At 32.2% G+C, this 16,562-nt stretch overlaps 1 protein-coding gene across 1 annotated transcript in view; it reads right to left on the reverse strand.

Moving 5' to 3' along the window:
• The window catches only part of NBEA (neurobeachin), a gene marked incomplete at its 3' end in the record, with an annotated part of 537,034 nt that overhangs the window by 80,369 nt on the left and 440,103 nt on the right, over nt 1–16,562 (reverse strand). The window contains exon 35 of the mRNA XM_015569799.1: nt 4,718–4,779. Coding sequence (XP_015425285.1) covers nt 4,718–4,779 — 62 coding nt within the window. The remainder of the gene's footprint in view (nt 1–4,717; nt 4,780–16,562) is intronic.

Raw genomic sequence — 16,562 nt, forward strand, 5'->3', positions numbered from 1 at the left:
TACACTCAAAATAGATTAAAGACTTAAAATGTTAGATTTGAAACCATAAAGTCTTAGAATAAAACATAGGCAGTAAAATCTTGGATATTACACATAACAATATATTTTCTGACATATCTCCTTGGGCAAGGGAAAGAAAAAAACTAAACAAATGGGACTACATCAAACTAAAAAGGTTTTGCACAGTGAAGAAAACTGCCAACAAAACAAAAAGGCAACCTACTGAATGGAAAAGATATTTACCAATGATACATCAAATAGGGAGTTAATATGCAAAACTATATTAGTAACCCACACAACCTAACACCAAAAAAACAAACAATGCGATTAAGAAGTGAGCAGATAATTTCAATAGCCATTTCTCCAAAAAGGACATACAGTCGGCCAGCCAGTAGACATATAAAAAGATGATCAGCGGGGGGAAAAAATGGACACATATGTAATACCCTTTGTAATAAATAATAAAATTAAAAAAAAAAGAAATAGAAAAATACATTAATAAATCTTTAGTAAGCATCATAAGGCTAAAAGAGTCAGAAAATTACATAACTGAACATGATATAACTTATTCATGATAAGTAGGATTTACTTCCAAAGATGCTTTAAAAAATAATCTAGTCCATCCCTAGTTTTCTTACACTCATAATCTTCTTATTATACACTCCGAAAATCTTTTCAAAGCTGACTACTCATGAGTGAATAGTCCTTAGTAGACCATCATATTCATCTTATCTGTGTCTTTGTACTTCAATGTTAGATTTATTATAATTAGATGAAAAGTATGACTTTCTGCTTCATATGATCTGACTAAACTGTATCATATTGAAGAAAAATGAAAAATTTAAATGTTCAAAGGCCAAATCATTTGAAAAAGGAAGATTATTCTTCAATTGTGGTTCATTTTTAAGTGCTGGGTTATGGCCTTGATAACATCAGTGAAGTCACTAAAATCCTTTTTAAAGTATATAAAGTATTTAGAAAAGAAGAAAGGCAAACAAAACCACAAAATAATTCATGTTAATAACTTCATACACAGATCCTAGGGAGACTTGCAAGGCTGACTTCTGCTTTATGTCACTTATCCATGTTTGGGTTTTTAATGAGACTAAAAATAATTTACTAAGCCTACATTTGCTTAATCAGTGCTTCAAGTCAGCAAGTACTTAAATACTGAGAGACATTATTTTTTACATAAAAGTTTCTCAACTTATAAAACATTTTCTATTGACAGATAAGGCATAGAAAAATGCTAATGACATCTGCTAAGCTTTACTTATGAAAACTTAAAGAAATCCTATGGGATAACATCACTCCATTTTTCTTGGAGTACCTCTGATGGAGACTTCCTAAAAAAAAGTCTGGAAATAATTAGAAACTATTACAGTACCTAGAAAAGTTTACTTGAAAACTAAATCTGCTATTCATCAAAGAACACAACACAATCAGAACACAATGTAAAATAAGGTGCACATATAAGATAATCCTGATTTTATAAACTTAAAACAAGTTTAGAGAAGACAGCATTAGACCAGTGATATACTGTAGAAACATCATATTTAAATTACTAAACACTGATTTTTTCCAAAATAATATCTATCTTGATTTTTTTTATTTTACAAATGACAGAAAATCATTTTTTCAAAAGATGCTAAGTACAACTTTAATACAAATTAAAAGAGAGTAAGAATAGTCAATTATTAATATTTAATTTTGTGTCCTAAATATTACATGGAAAAGCAAATTATCCAAAACACAGTAAAAAATGTTTTGGGTATTTCTGGAAAAATAAATGCAATGCTAAGAGCTTTGTAAAGTATAAAATATGTTTTCTACAGAGACCAAAAATTCCACTGGTGGGGGTGGGGGGAGGGTAGACTGGATGGCATGTCCTTTGGAGCTGAAAAGGCTATCCACATGAACTGAATTATTCTTGACAAGTACCTTCAGACACTTGTAATGTGATCTCATGTAAATTCAGACCATATTTTGCACACAAGCCACTGGTAATAGTAAGTTTAATCAGGAGCTCAGATAAGAAGGAAAGAAAACTAATATCCTTAATTATCAGAGTAGTTAACATGAAATTTCCCAAATGGAAAGCACAAAAAATAAAAGCATTTAATGTGTTGTAGCAAATAAAAGAAAAGGGTTGCAAGAAATATTACATTTTCCTTTCCTTTTTCAACCCTTAGCTACCCATTCTCAACAAAATTTTATTCTTCAGTGGTTTATAAATTTGGAAAAAAGTAAAGCACATTTTAAGCAAATAAATAAACTGGAATATTCAATTAGCATTAAAAGTTTATTTTAACCAAGAATTAAATCACAGTGTGGATAACATCTTAGCTGTAATTCCTAATCACCCTGCTTCGTCTGGAAGGTCATCCGGACAGTTGGCCGGAAGGATGTCCAGGCGGTCATTCTGCTATTTGGTCTAATTAGCATATTAGCTCTTTATTATATAGGATATTATTCATTCATATTTTAAAATATTTTATTAGTAGTAATAACTGCTCATCATAATAACATGGAAATATCAATACTTAAAAGAGGCGATTGTAAAATAAAATGTAAGTACAACTCAGAACTCTGCAGCTTAAAAGATTTCTTAGGATTGCCTTCTGCCTTGCCGCAAACACAGCCTACAGAACTATGCTAATTCTACAGGGATCAGCTCCATTGTTCAAGAGATGCATTAAGGCCTGTAGAAGAGAACCCAGCTTTGGAGCGTGCTATGCCAAGCAATCTCCCACAGCAGCATTAACTATATTTATTTCTCTTCATCAGAAGTCTGCTACTGCTATGGGATGCCCTGCTAATGGGTGAAACTAGAATATAAATCATGTTGAATTTGACTAGTAAAGAACAATGACAGATTATTTTTAGAAACTTTTAAGGCATCCATTTTCTTGTGTCTTTAAAACCAAGGTTTTCTATACATCCATGGAACAATTAATGACTACAACGATGGTTGATGGTTTTATAATTTTGAAGTAGAATATAAACTTCTCCCACCTGAATTGTAAAAAGAGAAATTACTCATCTGCTTCTTTAAAAATATTTTGTGAAAAGCAACATTTGAGCTTAAGAGAAAATAATACAGATGGAGCTTTTATAAAAAACAAACATACATTTCTAAGTCACTTCCATGAGGTGTATTTAATCAATTAACCACTTGAAATATTTAAATGCACTTTGAATTATTTTTAAAATCACCTTAAAAATCAAACTGAGAGACATGCTTATAATTGCTTTGCTGAAACACGGAAAGAAAGTGCACAGCATAGAGAGCTTGAATTTCTCACTCTTCCTTTCAATCAATATCTGAGGCAAAGTTTCATCTCTAGGGCCTTTAATGGCAGGAATTCCTGGAGCCAGCAAATGAGTAATGTTAAACCTATGATTAGATGATGAGGCCATCAAAGACACTAGACCCTAATGCTACACTCCTCTTTATTTCTCTCAACTGCAGTGAAAACCAGCAGCTAAGGAAAAAGGAATTTAAAGCTATTTTTTTCATAAAAGCATTTTTTTTTAATGTGCATCATTAGGATCCTAAAAGGTCCAGATAAATCTCTCAGAATGTCTCTCGAACTCAGGACTCGGATATTAGGTAACAATTTTCAAATGCCTTGAAGATGAACTCCTGCTCGGGATGCTGTTTTCTTTAATGTCTTTTTAAAATTCTTGCTGGCTGAAAAGGGGGAAATGGACCTAATGATTTCCCTATGACCATATTCTTGAAGAAAGTAAACCTGAAGAATGGAAATCAATCGGTAAGTTGTTGGTTTATTTTTGCTGATGTTTTACAGGATCTACTGAAGCCATATTGTTTTTTTATTTGGGAGTCAGCTTTTAGGCAACCCTCTGGTCAGTAACTAGAAACTGTTTAATTATACTTTACTTTTGTTGAGGAAACTAGGAATAAATGTAATAATACTTATTAAAAAACATAAATAACCTCTTTTCTCATTCTCATATTACAAAATATGTATACTTAAATAAAAATCAGAATCACAAACATACTTGAAAGAGCTGGTGAGAAGAAAGACCATTAGGTACCCAATTTAGGTATCAGAAAAATGTAATATATATATGCTTAATTTTATTATAATTGCTAGGAAGAAAAAATATCCAACAATTACTATTCTATTTTTAATTTTGATTACTAAAGAAAAGGGCAAGTAGATTTGTAGAATTTACACTGAAATATACAAATTCCACTTAAAAAAAGAAAAGAGAAAGGTATCACATCAAAGACAACCCACTGATGAGCTGCATTTATACTTTGGCTATTGCATAAGAAAAAAAAACTTAATTTCCATTATCTCGAATCTAACAGAGAAGAAATCATGTAATTAATAATAAAAATTAAAATGATAAATTTTATTGTATCATCTTTAAAAGATGGGATATAAAAAGGTAAATAACAAGTTTTGTATATATATATATGGGGATAAAAAGATAGGGAACAATAGCAGGATAGGAAGGGTGGGAAAGAATAAGAAAGCTACAGAGAGTAGAAGAAGGGGGAGGGAGACTTTTTCAATATTTACATGGTAAGATCATCTACATATAAGTATACTCAATATAAATTACTTTTTTCATCTATGAGATGATAGATGAAAGTTTAAAATATGTAAACATATACATATATATGCATAATCATTCTATTGTTAGAGACATACAAAAAAATCAAGTGAATGAGATTTCATACCTGAGAACAAAGCAGCATAACAAGCTCAACCACAGAAGTACTGGACTTCATACAAACAAGGCCTATAATAAAGAAGGGTTTAAAATAAATGAAAGTACAATGGTAGACACATTATCATTCCAAGTTAATTCATTTTTTACTTTTAACTTTAGAACTCCTAAAATAACATAAATGGACACATTCACTAACATATACTTTATTGAATTTATTAGGGTGACATTGGTTAATAAAATTACTTAGGTTTCAGGTAAACAATTCTATAATACATCATTTGTATTTTGCATTGTGTGTTTACCCCCCAATTCAAGTTTCCTTCCTTCACCACTTATCTCGCGTTTACCATTGACATATTTTATAGCATTAATTTTTAAATATTCAGGTATTCACGATGTAAAAAATACTAAAAATTGACTTCATGTTTGGGTTATTTGGTCAAGGCATTTCTTATATTTAAATAAGGTGGGAATAGTTATCAAAATTGATGAGGTAGTTAGACCTACTTTCATTACAATGACATTTGTTATGTGATTCTTTCTTGAAGCACAGAACAATAATCATTGAAGATCTACCTAAATTTTCTTCCAAAAAGAAAAATTAAAATAATTTGCAAATAGGTAATTCTGCATTGGTTGTCAGTTGTTAAATAATTTTAAATATATTGGAAATGGAATTTTACACAATTAACATATAAAACAACACTTATAAAATCTTCCAGTGTTCTGCTTCCAAAGTCTCTGAACAGATATCGGGGGAGGGAGAAAAATTAAATATTTATGAAATAATAGCTACTATTCATTGATCACTTACTATGTGATGGGCACTATGTGTTAAGTGCCTTAGGTGCATGGTCTCATTTAATTTTCATTTAAACTCTGTTATATACTATTTTTATTCTCATTCCATAGGCAAGAAAATATTATTCCTATAAACATTAACTAATCATCCATACTTTTTCCAATAACAATGATAACTGCTGTATAACATGTAACAAAGCAGATCACGATTGGTACTTTTTAAAAGTGTCAACAAGAAGATTAACCAAGAAGTAACCTCTGGATGAGAGTATACTAATAATGATGATACTAATTAGTAACTTACAATATACTTTTACAAGTTTGTCACTGCTTTTTTAAAAATTAACTTGTTAGTTTTTTCTTTCTTTTTACATGAGGACAAATGTAATCATTAAAAGCTTTTTACAGTAAGAAATGCCATCGTCTTACATTAGTGGTGGCTAAATGGAGACTTGAAGCAAAACCAGTAATTTTTGTCTTCTCAAGGCAGTGATGGCGAACCTTTTGAGCTCGACGTGTCAGCATTTTGAAAAACCCTAACTTAACTCTGGTGCCGTGTCACATATAGAAAGTTTTTGATCTTTGCATACATAGTAAAACAAAGATTTATATTTCTGATATTTATTTTATATATTTAAATGCCATTTAACAAAGAAAAATCAACCAAAAATATGAGTTCGCATGTCACCTCTGACATGCGTGTCATAGGTTTGCCATCACTGTCTTAAGGTGATTTCAATTAACAGTTTCAATTGCTTTCTAGACACTAGCATATATATTTGTTGTACGCGTGATAAATACCATTTTGTGTCCACTCTGCTGATGACCCTACCCTTATTGTACAGATAGAACAAGCTGCAAAATAGTGCTAGTATTCCATCTTATCAGATCTTTGGGAAGACAGTTAACTAATGAAATAAGAGGCAGATGGGAAAAGGTCATTTAAGAGACAATTGGCATAACTGATCAGCAATTCTCATGCTCAGGAGCTAGAGCAGAAAGAATCTAAATGGGACATTTATTACCTGTTGCCCACTCAACTATTTGAAATTCTGACACAGAAAAACTAAGTAAAAGGCCAAAGGACTATGCATAGCAAGAAGATCATAATTAAGATATGTACTGCATATGAATTTAGATTTAAACTGTAAGGCTATATAAAGAATGATTAGACTACAAGGCTATTTGAAGTGGCTATAAAAAGAATCAGTCACCATATATGTTATGTGTGTTAAGAGTTTTTAAATACATAACAACTTGAAGTAAAAATTAGGAAAAACATGCAGTTACATTCATTTTTCACAGACTAATGTTTTAAATGAACAGTCAAAATAAAATCTCCATGTAACAAAAACATTCATAATTTTTACAAGTACTATCATAAGAAAAATACAAACAAATGCTCAATCAATACTTTGTTCCAAGGAAATTATAACAAATGGATAGAAAAATTGCAGATTATAAACAGTACTCTCAGTATTTTGAAAAAGGCCACTGTGATTTCAACTCCACAGACACTCACACCTTTACTAAACTAATATGTTGTCTAATTAGTTTTAAACAATATTAATTAATGGATTCTCTTCAAAAGAAAAACAAAACACTAACCTTGACAATGAGAACACAGTAGAGGCAATTTTGGAAGACTTATCAACCTCCAAAAATTATATAATCACTTTGGTTGCAACTATTTCTAAGTGTTAAAAAAAGTATTATTAAAAAAAACCAGGTAAACTTCAATTTTTTTTAGTGATATTGAAAATAAAGCAGTCTGATAACACTCTGTCCTTGTATACTTTCTAAATAAAAAAACACATTCATATTTACAAATGTAGAGATGTAATTATAAAAATGGTTTTGTATAACTTTAGTCATAAGCTCAAATAGCCAAATTTCCTAATGATGCTAAAAATAACTGGCTATAAATGGATAAAGCATATATCTTATAAGTGTGTGTCTTAAACAGGTTGAGTTTTTCCTTTTTTGGCTTTGGCAAAGATTTCATAATCAAATTCACTTTTTTGATATTTCCTCATATATGCAAAGTATAGTGTTTGCATTCAGGAATTTACAATAATGAACAAGACATCATCTACCAGGGGTCCTCAAACTTTTTAAACAGGGGGCCTGTTCACTGTCCCTTAGACCATTGGAGGGCCAGACTATAGTTTTAAAAAAAACTATGAACAAATTCCTATGCACACTGCACATATCTTATTTTGAAGTAAAAAAACAAAACGGGAACAAATACAATATTTGTATTTGCATGTGGCCCACGGGCCGTAGTTTGAAGACCCCTGATACACCTTCCACATGTTCCATACATTAATCCAATTTCTAGATTACCCAACATTTACATTGAGCCTTATTATTTACAATCACTTCCATATACAGTACCTCATTCGATTGTCTTAACAACTTTGAATTAATTATTGTTAACTCATGTGATAGATAAGAAATGAAAAGACTGTTACTAGCCCAAGGTATTTCACTCAGTAAGTGGTTAAACTGGAACTTGAATTCAAGTCATCTAACTTGGGAGCTCTTATCATGTTTGCTGTAGAGTTACATAAATTAGTTGACATTAATAGGATGGAAATGTGTGACTAAGAAAGGTCATACTGCTTAATTTCAACTTGGATGATTTTGACAGTTTTCTTGGAAAAAATGGCATATATTGGTCAGACATGGGGGCAACAAGCACAACCATAAGCAAGAAGTACAGAAGGAGCAGAGAGCAAAAAAAAATTTTTTTGAAAGGCTTTATTCCTTGGGAGATGGATGACTTAGAGTTTAGGGGGTATTTGAAAGTGGGACTAGCCTACAATTCAAAGATAGATAAAGATTGAAAGAAATAAAATTATATATGTTTTTGAAAGTTAAGAGGAAGATTTTAGAGCAAGTTATAAAATGGGAAAATGATCTTATGGCTCAGTTTTGGCATTACTATTCCATGATGACTTTTCCTGCCTTCAATTAAAAAGTGTCCCCAAAGGAGTTGTACATGTGTGCCTCTACAGCAGAATCTAGAAGTATTGGCCAATTAATAAAACATTTTCATCAGCAAATATACATTCACCAGCATAAATATTCTGACTAGAACTACTAATTCAATACTGTATACTGTACCAGGTTACCAGTATAAAGTGAATACCTGGAGTGTAGATAATAAACATGTAAGAGAAGAAGGCCTATATATATTGGAGATATTTCATATATAGTAAGACAAACTGGGTAGTATGAGCTTTTGAGTATATTATGAACTACTTTGTTGAAAGACAAGGTTGGCTAACTGAGTGGCTAACATACAAATACTTGAGATGATTAGTTAGGTAGACAAATTTGAGGTGGTGCAGATCCAGGCAACAAACAAAAAATGGGCGGAGTTGAGTAAACGATTATCCAAAACACTGGCAGTTCTTTTTGGCTCACCCTTACTATTGTTAAGAAGTCACTTTAACTTTCAGAACTACACTCTCTCACCATTAAAACAAACAAACAAAAAAACAAACACTTAAGTTGTAAAATGAGTGTAAAGTTAAACTTTGACCTTGGAACACAGCTATCTTTCTTTGATACAAAGAACATTGAAAGGTACAGTGACCATCTTTTAATACAAAGTTGTCAGACTCTTTTCAGTCAATGTGTAGGTTGACTTTATGTACCTGTAGAAGTAGAGGATCAATAAAAGAGCTTTAAAATGGTGTAGAAAAAGTCCATCTGTAGCAGGATGTTCCTCAAGGTGGGTGGTGAAAGGTTTTAAGCATTACAGCAACAGCAGGGAATCATATTCGTAGATGGAATTCATCTTTTTTTAATATATTTTTTATTGATTTTTTACAGAGAGGAAGGAAGAGAGATAGATAGTTAGAAACATCGATGGGAGAGAAACATCGATCAGCTGCCTCCTGCACATCTCCCACTGGGGATGTGCCCTCAACCCAGGTACATGCCCTTGACCAGAATCGAACCTGGGACCTTTCAGTCCGCAGGCCGACGCTCTATCCACTGAAACAAACCAGTTTGGCAGAATTCATCTTTTTAAGTAGCATCAGAGTTATCTTTCAGCAAGGGCCCTCTTCCAAGGAGGAGACCAGTAGACATTCATGACTAGGGTGGTGCTCTGAGTGCATTCTCAATAAGAACCAATTATGAATAAATCTAGAAAACATCATTCAAAGAGTAATACTGTAGTTGATAAATTAAAAATATAAGCTTTTTGAGGAAAATAAGTATATTTTTTTGAGGAAGAGCCCAAGTGATTCAAAAATCATTTATTGAACATGTCTATTGGGATAGAAACCATGCCAAGTACTAAGTATAAAAAGAAGTAAGGAAAGTGGGCCAGATTATATTAACAAAATCATTGTATACAATCCTAGGAGGTACAGAGAGAGTATAAAGTATCAGAAGAACAGGAAGAGCCGAGAGCAACTCTGGAGAATTTATAAGGAATGTGACATTTGAATTGGATGATCCTGAGCTTATCTGAATAAAAGAAGGAAAGAAGGGAAAGTCAACCTAGGTCAAAGAAAAATGGTAGAGGTATAAAGAAACATGAAATAGCTAGTAAAATCAAGTTGGAATGTTATGTTGGAGAGTGCAGATGTGCAAGAGGGTGAGCTTAAATGAAGACAGAAAGCTAGACAGAAGCAGAGCCATAATTGGCATATTTTTCCCTATTGGCAACAGAAAAGCAGTGAAGATTTCAAACAAGGGTAGATAGAATCTAGTTAAATTTGGAAAGATCTCTTTCTCTCAGTGGTATAGGAAGAAACATGAACTACAAAGTCAAATTAAGATAATGAAGGCCTGAGATGTAGGTAGTGGCAATGCAGATTTGAAACACATTTGACCTTGAGATAATAAAATATTTTTGACAGAATATGAGGTTAAAGGGTAATAGAGTAAAGAAGCAATCAAAGGGTGAGTGATGATACCTTTAACTGAGATAAGGAAACAAATGAAGGAGCAGGTTGGCAGAAAGAAAGTGCTGAGTTTAAATCTGATCAAAATCAGAAATATAGATAGGCAAAAAAAACTTAATTTTGAGATTATGATTTATTCTTTTAAAAAATTCTTTCAAGTATTACATGTCTCCTTTTCCCTCCATTGACCTCTCCCTGGCCACCCCAGCCCCCAGCACATGCCCTCACCCGCTACTGACTGTGTCTATTGGTTATGCTTATATGCATATATACAAGTCCTTTGCCTAATCTCTTACCCCCAACCCCCTCCTCTGCCTTCCCTCTGAAGTTTAATTGTCAATTCCAGTGATGGCGAACCTATGACACACCTGTCAGAGGTGACACGTGAACTCATTTTTTTGGTTGATTTTTCTTTGTTAAATGGCATTTAAATATATAAAATAAAGATCAGAAATATAAATCTTTGTTTTACTATGGTTGCAAAGATAAAAAAAATTTCTATATGTGACATGGCACCAGAGTTAAGTAAGGGTTTTTCAAAATGCTGACACGTTGAGCTCAAAAAGTTCGTCATTACTGGTCTATTCAATGCTTCTCTGTCTCTGAGTCTATTTTTGTTCATTAGTTTATGTTGTTCATTATATTCCACAAATGAGTGAGATCATGTGATATTTATCTTTCTCTGACTGGCTTATTTCACTTAGCATAATGCTCTCCAGTTCCACCCATGCTGTTGCAAATGGTAGGAATTCCTTCTTTTTTTTTACAGCAGCATAGTATTCCATTGTGTAGATGTAACTTGGTTTTTAAATCCATTTAAGATGGTGTGGTTTCTGTGGCAGCGCTGGCCTCCTCACAAATGCTTGCAGTGGTAGCAGGGGCTCCCTGTCTAAGAGAGCCCAGTTCATCAGCCCCTGAAAGTCCTGAATGATCTAACTGTCACACACACACACACACACACACACACACACACACACACACATACACACGCACACGCACACACACACACATACACACACACACACCACACCAACACACACCCCTTTTGCTCCCACTCACTCACACTCTCTTCCTCACTGCTATCCTGCCAGCCGCCTTCTTCTTACATATGATGATTTATTCTTTCGGTATCTCTGACAAACCAGATAGAAATAAGTCACATAGATAACACGGTTTTGAAAAAAATATAATTGTGACATTTTTATTAGTCTCACTGGTATGTATATTAAAAATACTTATTGTACCAGTACAGTTTTAAGATCTAGTTTTTCTATTTCTCCTCATAGTAAAATACATTACTTTATTTTCCATCAAATAGATATGACAAGTCTGATTATTTGAATTTTAAAAATCAAGTCTTTCCTGGACTATTATGTTTTTAAATAAAGTCCTAATGATTTAATTTTTTAAATCTCCAAATTAGTGGAGACTAATGGCACTGAAATAGTTTCATTTTAGTAATAAATAATGAAAAAAAACCATAGACATTGAAAGGAATTTTGCATGCTCACTATGCTTCATTTGCTTTAGTCTCAGTGAAGTATAGCTGATAATTGGTTTGAAATTCTCTGTTCTATGTATTTTTCACATTGTGTCATGAAGCATTCTAAGATACAATGCAAAACTATAAATGTATATATTTTAAGACTTCTGCAATATTTACATATCTCTATAAGCATACTAACAATTTCTTGTTTTTTACTATTCTTTTAATTTTCAAATCTGGAACATGCAATTTATTTTCCTATTTCATCATTGTGATATGCTCCTGTCTATAAAAACTTAGTTTCAGTATAATTTTTTAAGACATCTGAACTTAAAACTTAAAATCAGCAAACCAAGTAATTAATTTGGCTTTCTAATTTAAAACCAAAAACCAGACTCACCCCCCCAAAAAAACACACACACAATATTAAACATCATTTAAAATAACAATGGCTAAAATTTTTATTATTGCTAAAATTTATAGATATGTAGTATAACTACTCTTTTGACTCAACAATTTAAGATTGGTCTTATGTTCTTTTAGAGATTTTACTTTAATTTAAAAATGCATTATAAATGCAAACAGTGGCAATATTACCTTAAAGTAACTAAAATATCTAAAATAATGTTAAGTTCAGTTACTAAGAAAAGCCTTTTTAAGCATAATTAAACCATTATAGTTTATTTTTATATTTAGATTCTAAATTTTAACTGAAAAAATACCCTAAAAATCCCATAAAGACAGTAAATCCATTCGTTCATTGATTTACTTTATTTCCACTTAAAACTAAGTTATGGAAATTTTACTGTCTTTAGAATAGGCACAATACTGAAGTCTCTGGATAGATCATATATATTGAGTCAGCAAACATTTTCTGTAAAGTCACAGGCAAATAAAATATTTTAGCTTTAGATGGCCATAGTCTCTGTCATAGCTATTCAACCCTGCTTTTGTAAGGTCACATCAATCATAGACAATGTATAATAATATGAGCTTCGCTGTCTTCCAATAAAACTATTGACTCATTCCAAGGCATGTGTGTGGGTGTGTATGTGTGTAAGAGAGAGAAAACACATACAAATGCACACATACACATACATCTATAGATTTTTAAACCTGGAGGGGAAATTATTTTAGATTTATATCTATGATATTTTATATTCCAAACCCAAAAAAGCTCTGAAAAAAGCTTTTTTGTTATTGCAAACTCAATTATCAGCAAAATTTCACCTAATGTGATGCTATTAAAATCTTTATCCCACTTAGTGTGAATATCTCTATGTATTAGTGGAAACAAATCATTGTGTTTGATTAACAAGCTATCCCAGATCCCCCTGAAGATGCTATGAAATATACATAGAGGTACTTATTACCTGTCTTAAATCCCCAAATATCTGAATTACAGGCACAACTGGCCCTAAGGTTTTGAAGAAAGCATTTCAGGAATTTATTAAAATAAATGTGACTCAGATTTTAAAGTCAGAAATTAGTAATACTCTCTTATATGAAATATTTTGAAAGATTGATAAAGAAATTAATATCATTAAAATTAATTACATTTTCAAAGTAATTTGATATTGCAATTTTCCCGATGGAAATTTCGTATGTTTTAAAAGAAATAAAAATCTATTTCTGTATGTAAATGTTTGGCTAAGTGTTTTGAAAGTGTAAACTTAGGACATTTAAATAGTTCAGAAATAGAATTAACTGAAACTGCAGTTATGCAATACCCCAATAATCATTTTGACTAATTTATTGAAATTGTTTGTCTAAATTGTTTCTTTTTTCAATCACTGTTTTGATACAGCCTAGGAATCTTATTGATTTGGATTTTTTTTTTTATAGATTTGCTTCTGCTAACATTTTTTTGTGTTGTTGTAAGACCTGGAATTCCTAAGACACGTTCATAGACAATTTTCACAGAATAACAGATTACAAAAAAAAATGAAGCTATAGTGATAGTTCCTACACAGATATTTACTGGTGATATGATTTAATATGAGAGGGGCTGAAGAGAGAGTCTCATGGCATTGATTACTATTACATGTGAAACACTGCTGCTGCTCTGTTACATGCTTTAGAAACCAAGTTTTGCAAGTCCATCAAAAACATCATGTCAAGGGAAATATTCAGGCAAATTCTTGAGTCCAATATCACTTTTTTCATGTCACCCTGTGACTTTAATTTCTGTTTGCAGATTCGACTGAAGTACTATTTTTCATTTACACATACTAAAAAATAGATTACAATTTCCAAATCACTTAGGATTATTGACGTTTTGAGTAGGCTGACTCTTAAGACATCTTCATTTAAATAGTTTATTTATGGAATTATAAGTAAACCTGAGAGATGACAGTATTTGACTTCAAGTAACTAATAGTCCAGTTACAAAGATAATATATTAATAAAAAAGTCTAGTGGTATTACAATGAAAAAATTACAATAAAATTCTATGCTTCAAAATAACTTAAAACAATCATCTTTGAGGTTTTTATTAAATACTCCTGTTCATAGTATTAGTCTCAAATTTCCACTACAGAAATGAGTATCTTGCCCTTTTCTTCACTTCTGATTTAATCACAACAAAAATGAATAAGGGTGAAATAAGGTAAATAAGAGACATTTTCACTATCATAAATCATATGGATCCCTCAATTGTCTTTGGGTTAAATTTTATTTTTGAACCAACTTCTACATCACTTCTCTGCACCAACTTTCTTCTGCTCTCACTATGCTTCTTGAAATTTCAAAGAAACTCAATCAAATTCTAAAACTACTAAACTATTTCGGTTCAAATTTTGACATAATCCATGAAAGACTCCGGTCCCATTCTTATTGAGAATGATATATTTGTTTTAGCCATGTATTTCACTTCAAGAAATACTAATAATCAAAAGAGTAAAAAAATACTCAGATAAATAGTCATACAATTAAATTACATTAATAGTTACAGTTGAGTAAAAATGGTTATACTAATGCCTTTATATTAAAAATAACTATTCTATAAAATATAGGATTCACTTTTTAAACACTGTATGTATAAATGTATAATTTGTCCCGGGTGTTGTGGCTCAGTGATTGAGCGTCGAGCCATGAATCAGGACATTATGGTTCGATTGCCGGTCAGGGCACATGCCTGAGTAGTAAGCTGAGTCCCCAGTAGGAGGCATGAAGGAAGCAGCCAATCCATGATTCTCTCATCATTGATGTTTCTATCTCCACCTCTCTCTCCCTATCCCTCTCCTTTCTTCTCTGAAATCAATTAGAACATATAAAATAAATAAATAAATGAATGAATGAATGAATGAATAAATAAATAAATAAATAAATGTATCACTTGTTCTGTTATAGCTCCAAACAAACCAAATTCTGGCTTTCATTTGTATTCTCAAATAAATATATTTAATATCTTTAAGTTCTCAAATACAAATAAATTTAAAGTTGCTTTTGTAGTAATATATACTTTTAAGTTCTTTATTTTTTGGATTCAGGAAATCGTTGGCTCATTTCTCTTCAATACTTAAATATACTGCAAAATGTAAGTACTATGTGTCACTTTTCTTGATCATGCACTCATGAAGTCAAAGATAAAAAACTATAACATAATTGGTAAAATAAAATCTTACCTAATAGACAAATATGCAAATTGACTGTCCCTTTGCTATGCCTTAAGCCACACCCCCCAGCCAATCAGAGCGAGTATATGCAAATTAACCCAACCAAGATGGTGGCCAGCAGCCACGGAGCTGGAGCAAGCAGGAGTTGGTTGCCCCTAATGATGGAGGAAGCCAAGCTTCCCACTTGCATGGCTCTGAGCTCCACTCAAAGCAACAAAGTTTCAATTATAGAAGGTAAATAAAGGGGGTGTGACCAGCTTGAAAACAGCCATCAGCCCTTCACCCAGGCTGGCCAAACCTCCATGGGGTGAGGGTACCCACTGGGGTGAACATCCTCCGAGGGGGTCCCACACTGCAAGAGGGCATAGGCCAGGCTGAGGGACCCCCCGAGCGCACAAATTTTTGTGCACCGGGCCTCTAGTTATTTTATAATTGTGATAGGGGCACACAGCATAAAAGTTTCAGGTTTAGGTAGGCTCAAATAGAGGTCAAACAGGTGAATCCCAGTTATCTTCAAGAGCGCATTAACTTTATCCAATAATTATACACGGAAATCATTGAAGTACTGTGAAAAATATGTATTAGACCTTCACCAAGTTCCTTATCTGTGCTTTAAACAAATAGTTCAATTTTACCCAAGCTGAATTTTCTTTACTGAATTCTCCATTTAAGGCAAAGTATTAAATAGAGATGAGTAATTAGTCCAGATTTATTCATTCTTAGAAATTAGGAGGTCCTTGAAACTTGAAAGTTCCTGAAATTTTACAACATTGAAGATATTCTCATAAATCAAAGAAATTATTATAAACATGATTTTTTAAACAACCAGCTTCTTTCTTTCTTTCTTTCTTCCTTTCTTTCTTCCTTTATTTATTTATTTAAATCTTTATTGTTCAGATTATTATAGTTGTTCCTCTTTTTTCCCCCATAGCTCCCCACCACCCCGGTTCCCACCCCATCCTCTGCCCTTACCACCACCACTGTCCTCATCCATAGGTGTCTTTTTCTTGACAAGCATCT

Source organism: Myotis davidii, unplaced genomic scaffold (genome assembly GCF_000327345.1).
Source record: "Myotis davidii unplaced genomic scaffold, ASM32734v1 scaffold144, whole genome shotgun sequence".
NCBI classification, from domain to species: domain Eukaryota; kingdom Metazoa; phylum Chordata; class Mammalia; order Chiroptera; family Vespertilionidae; genus Myotis; species Myotis davidii.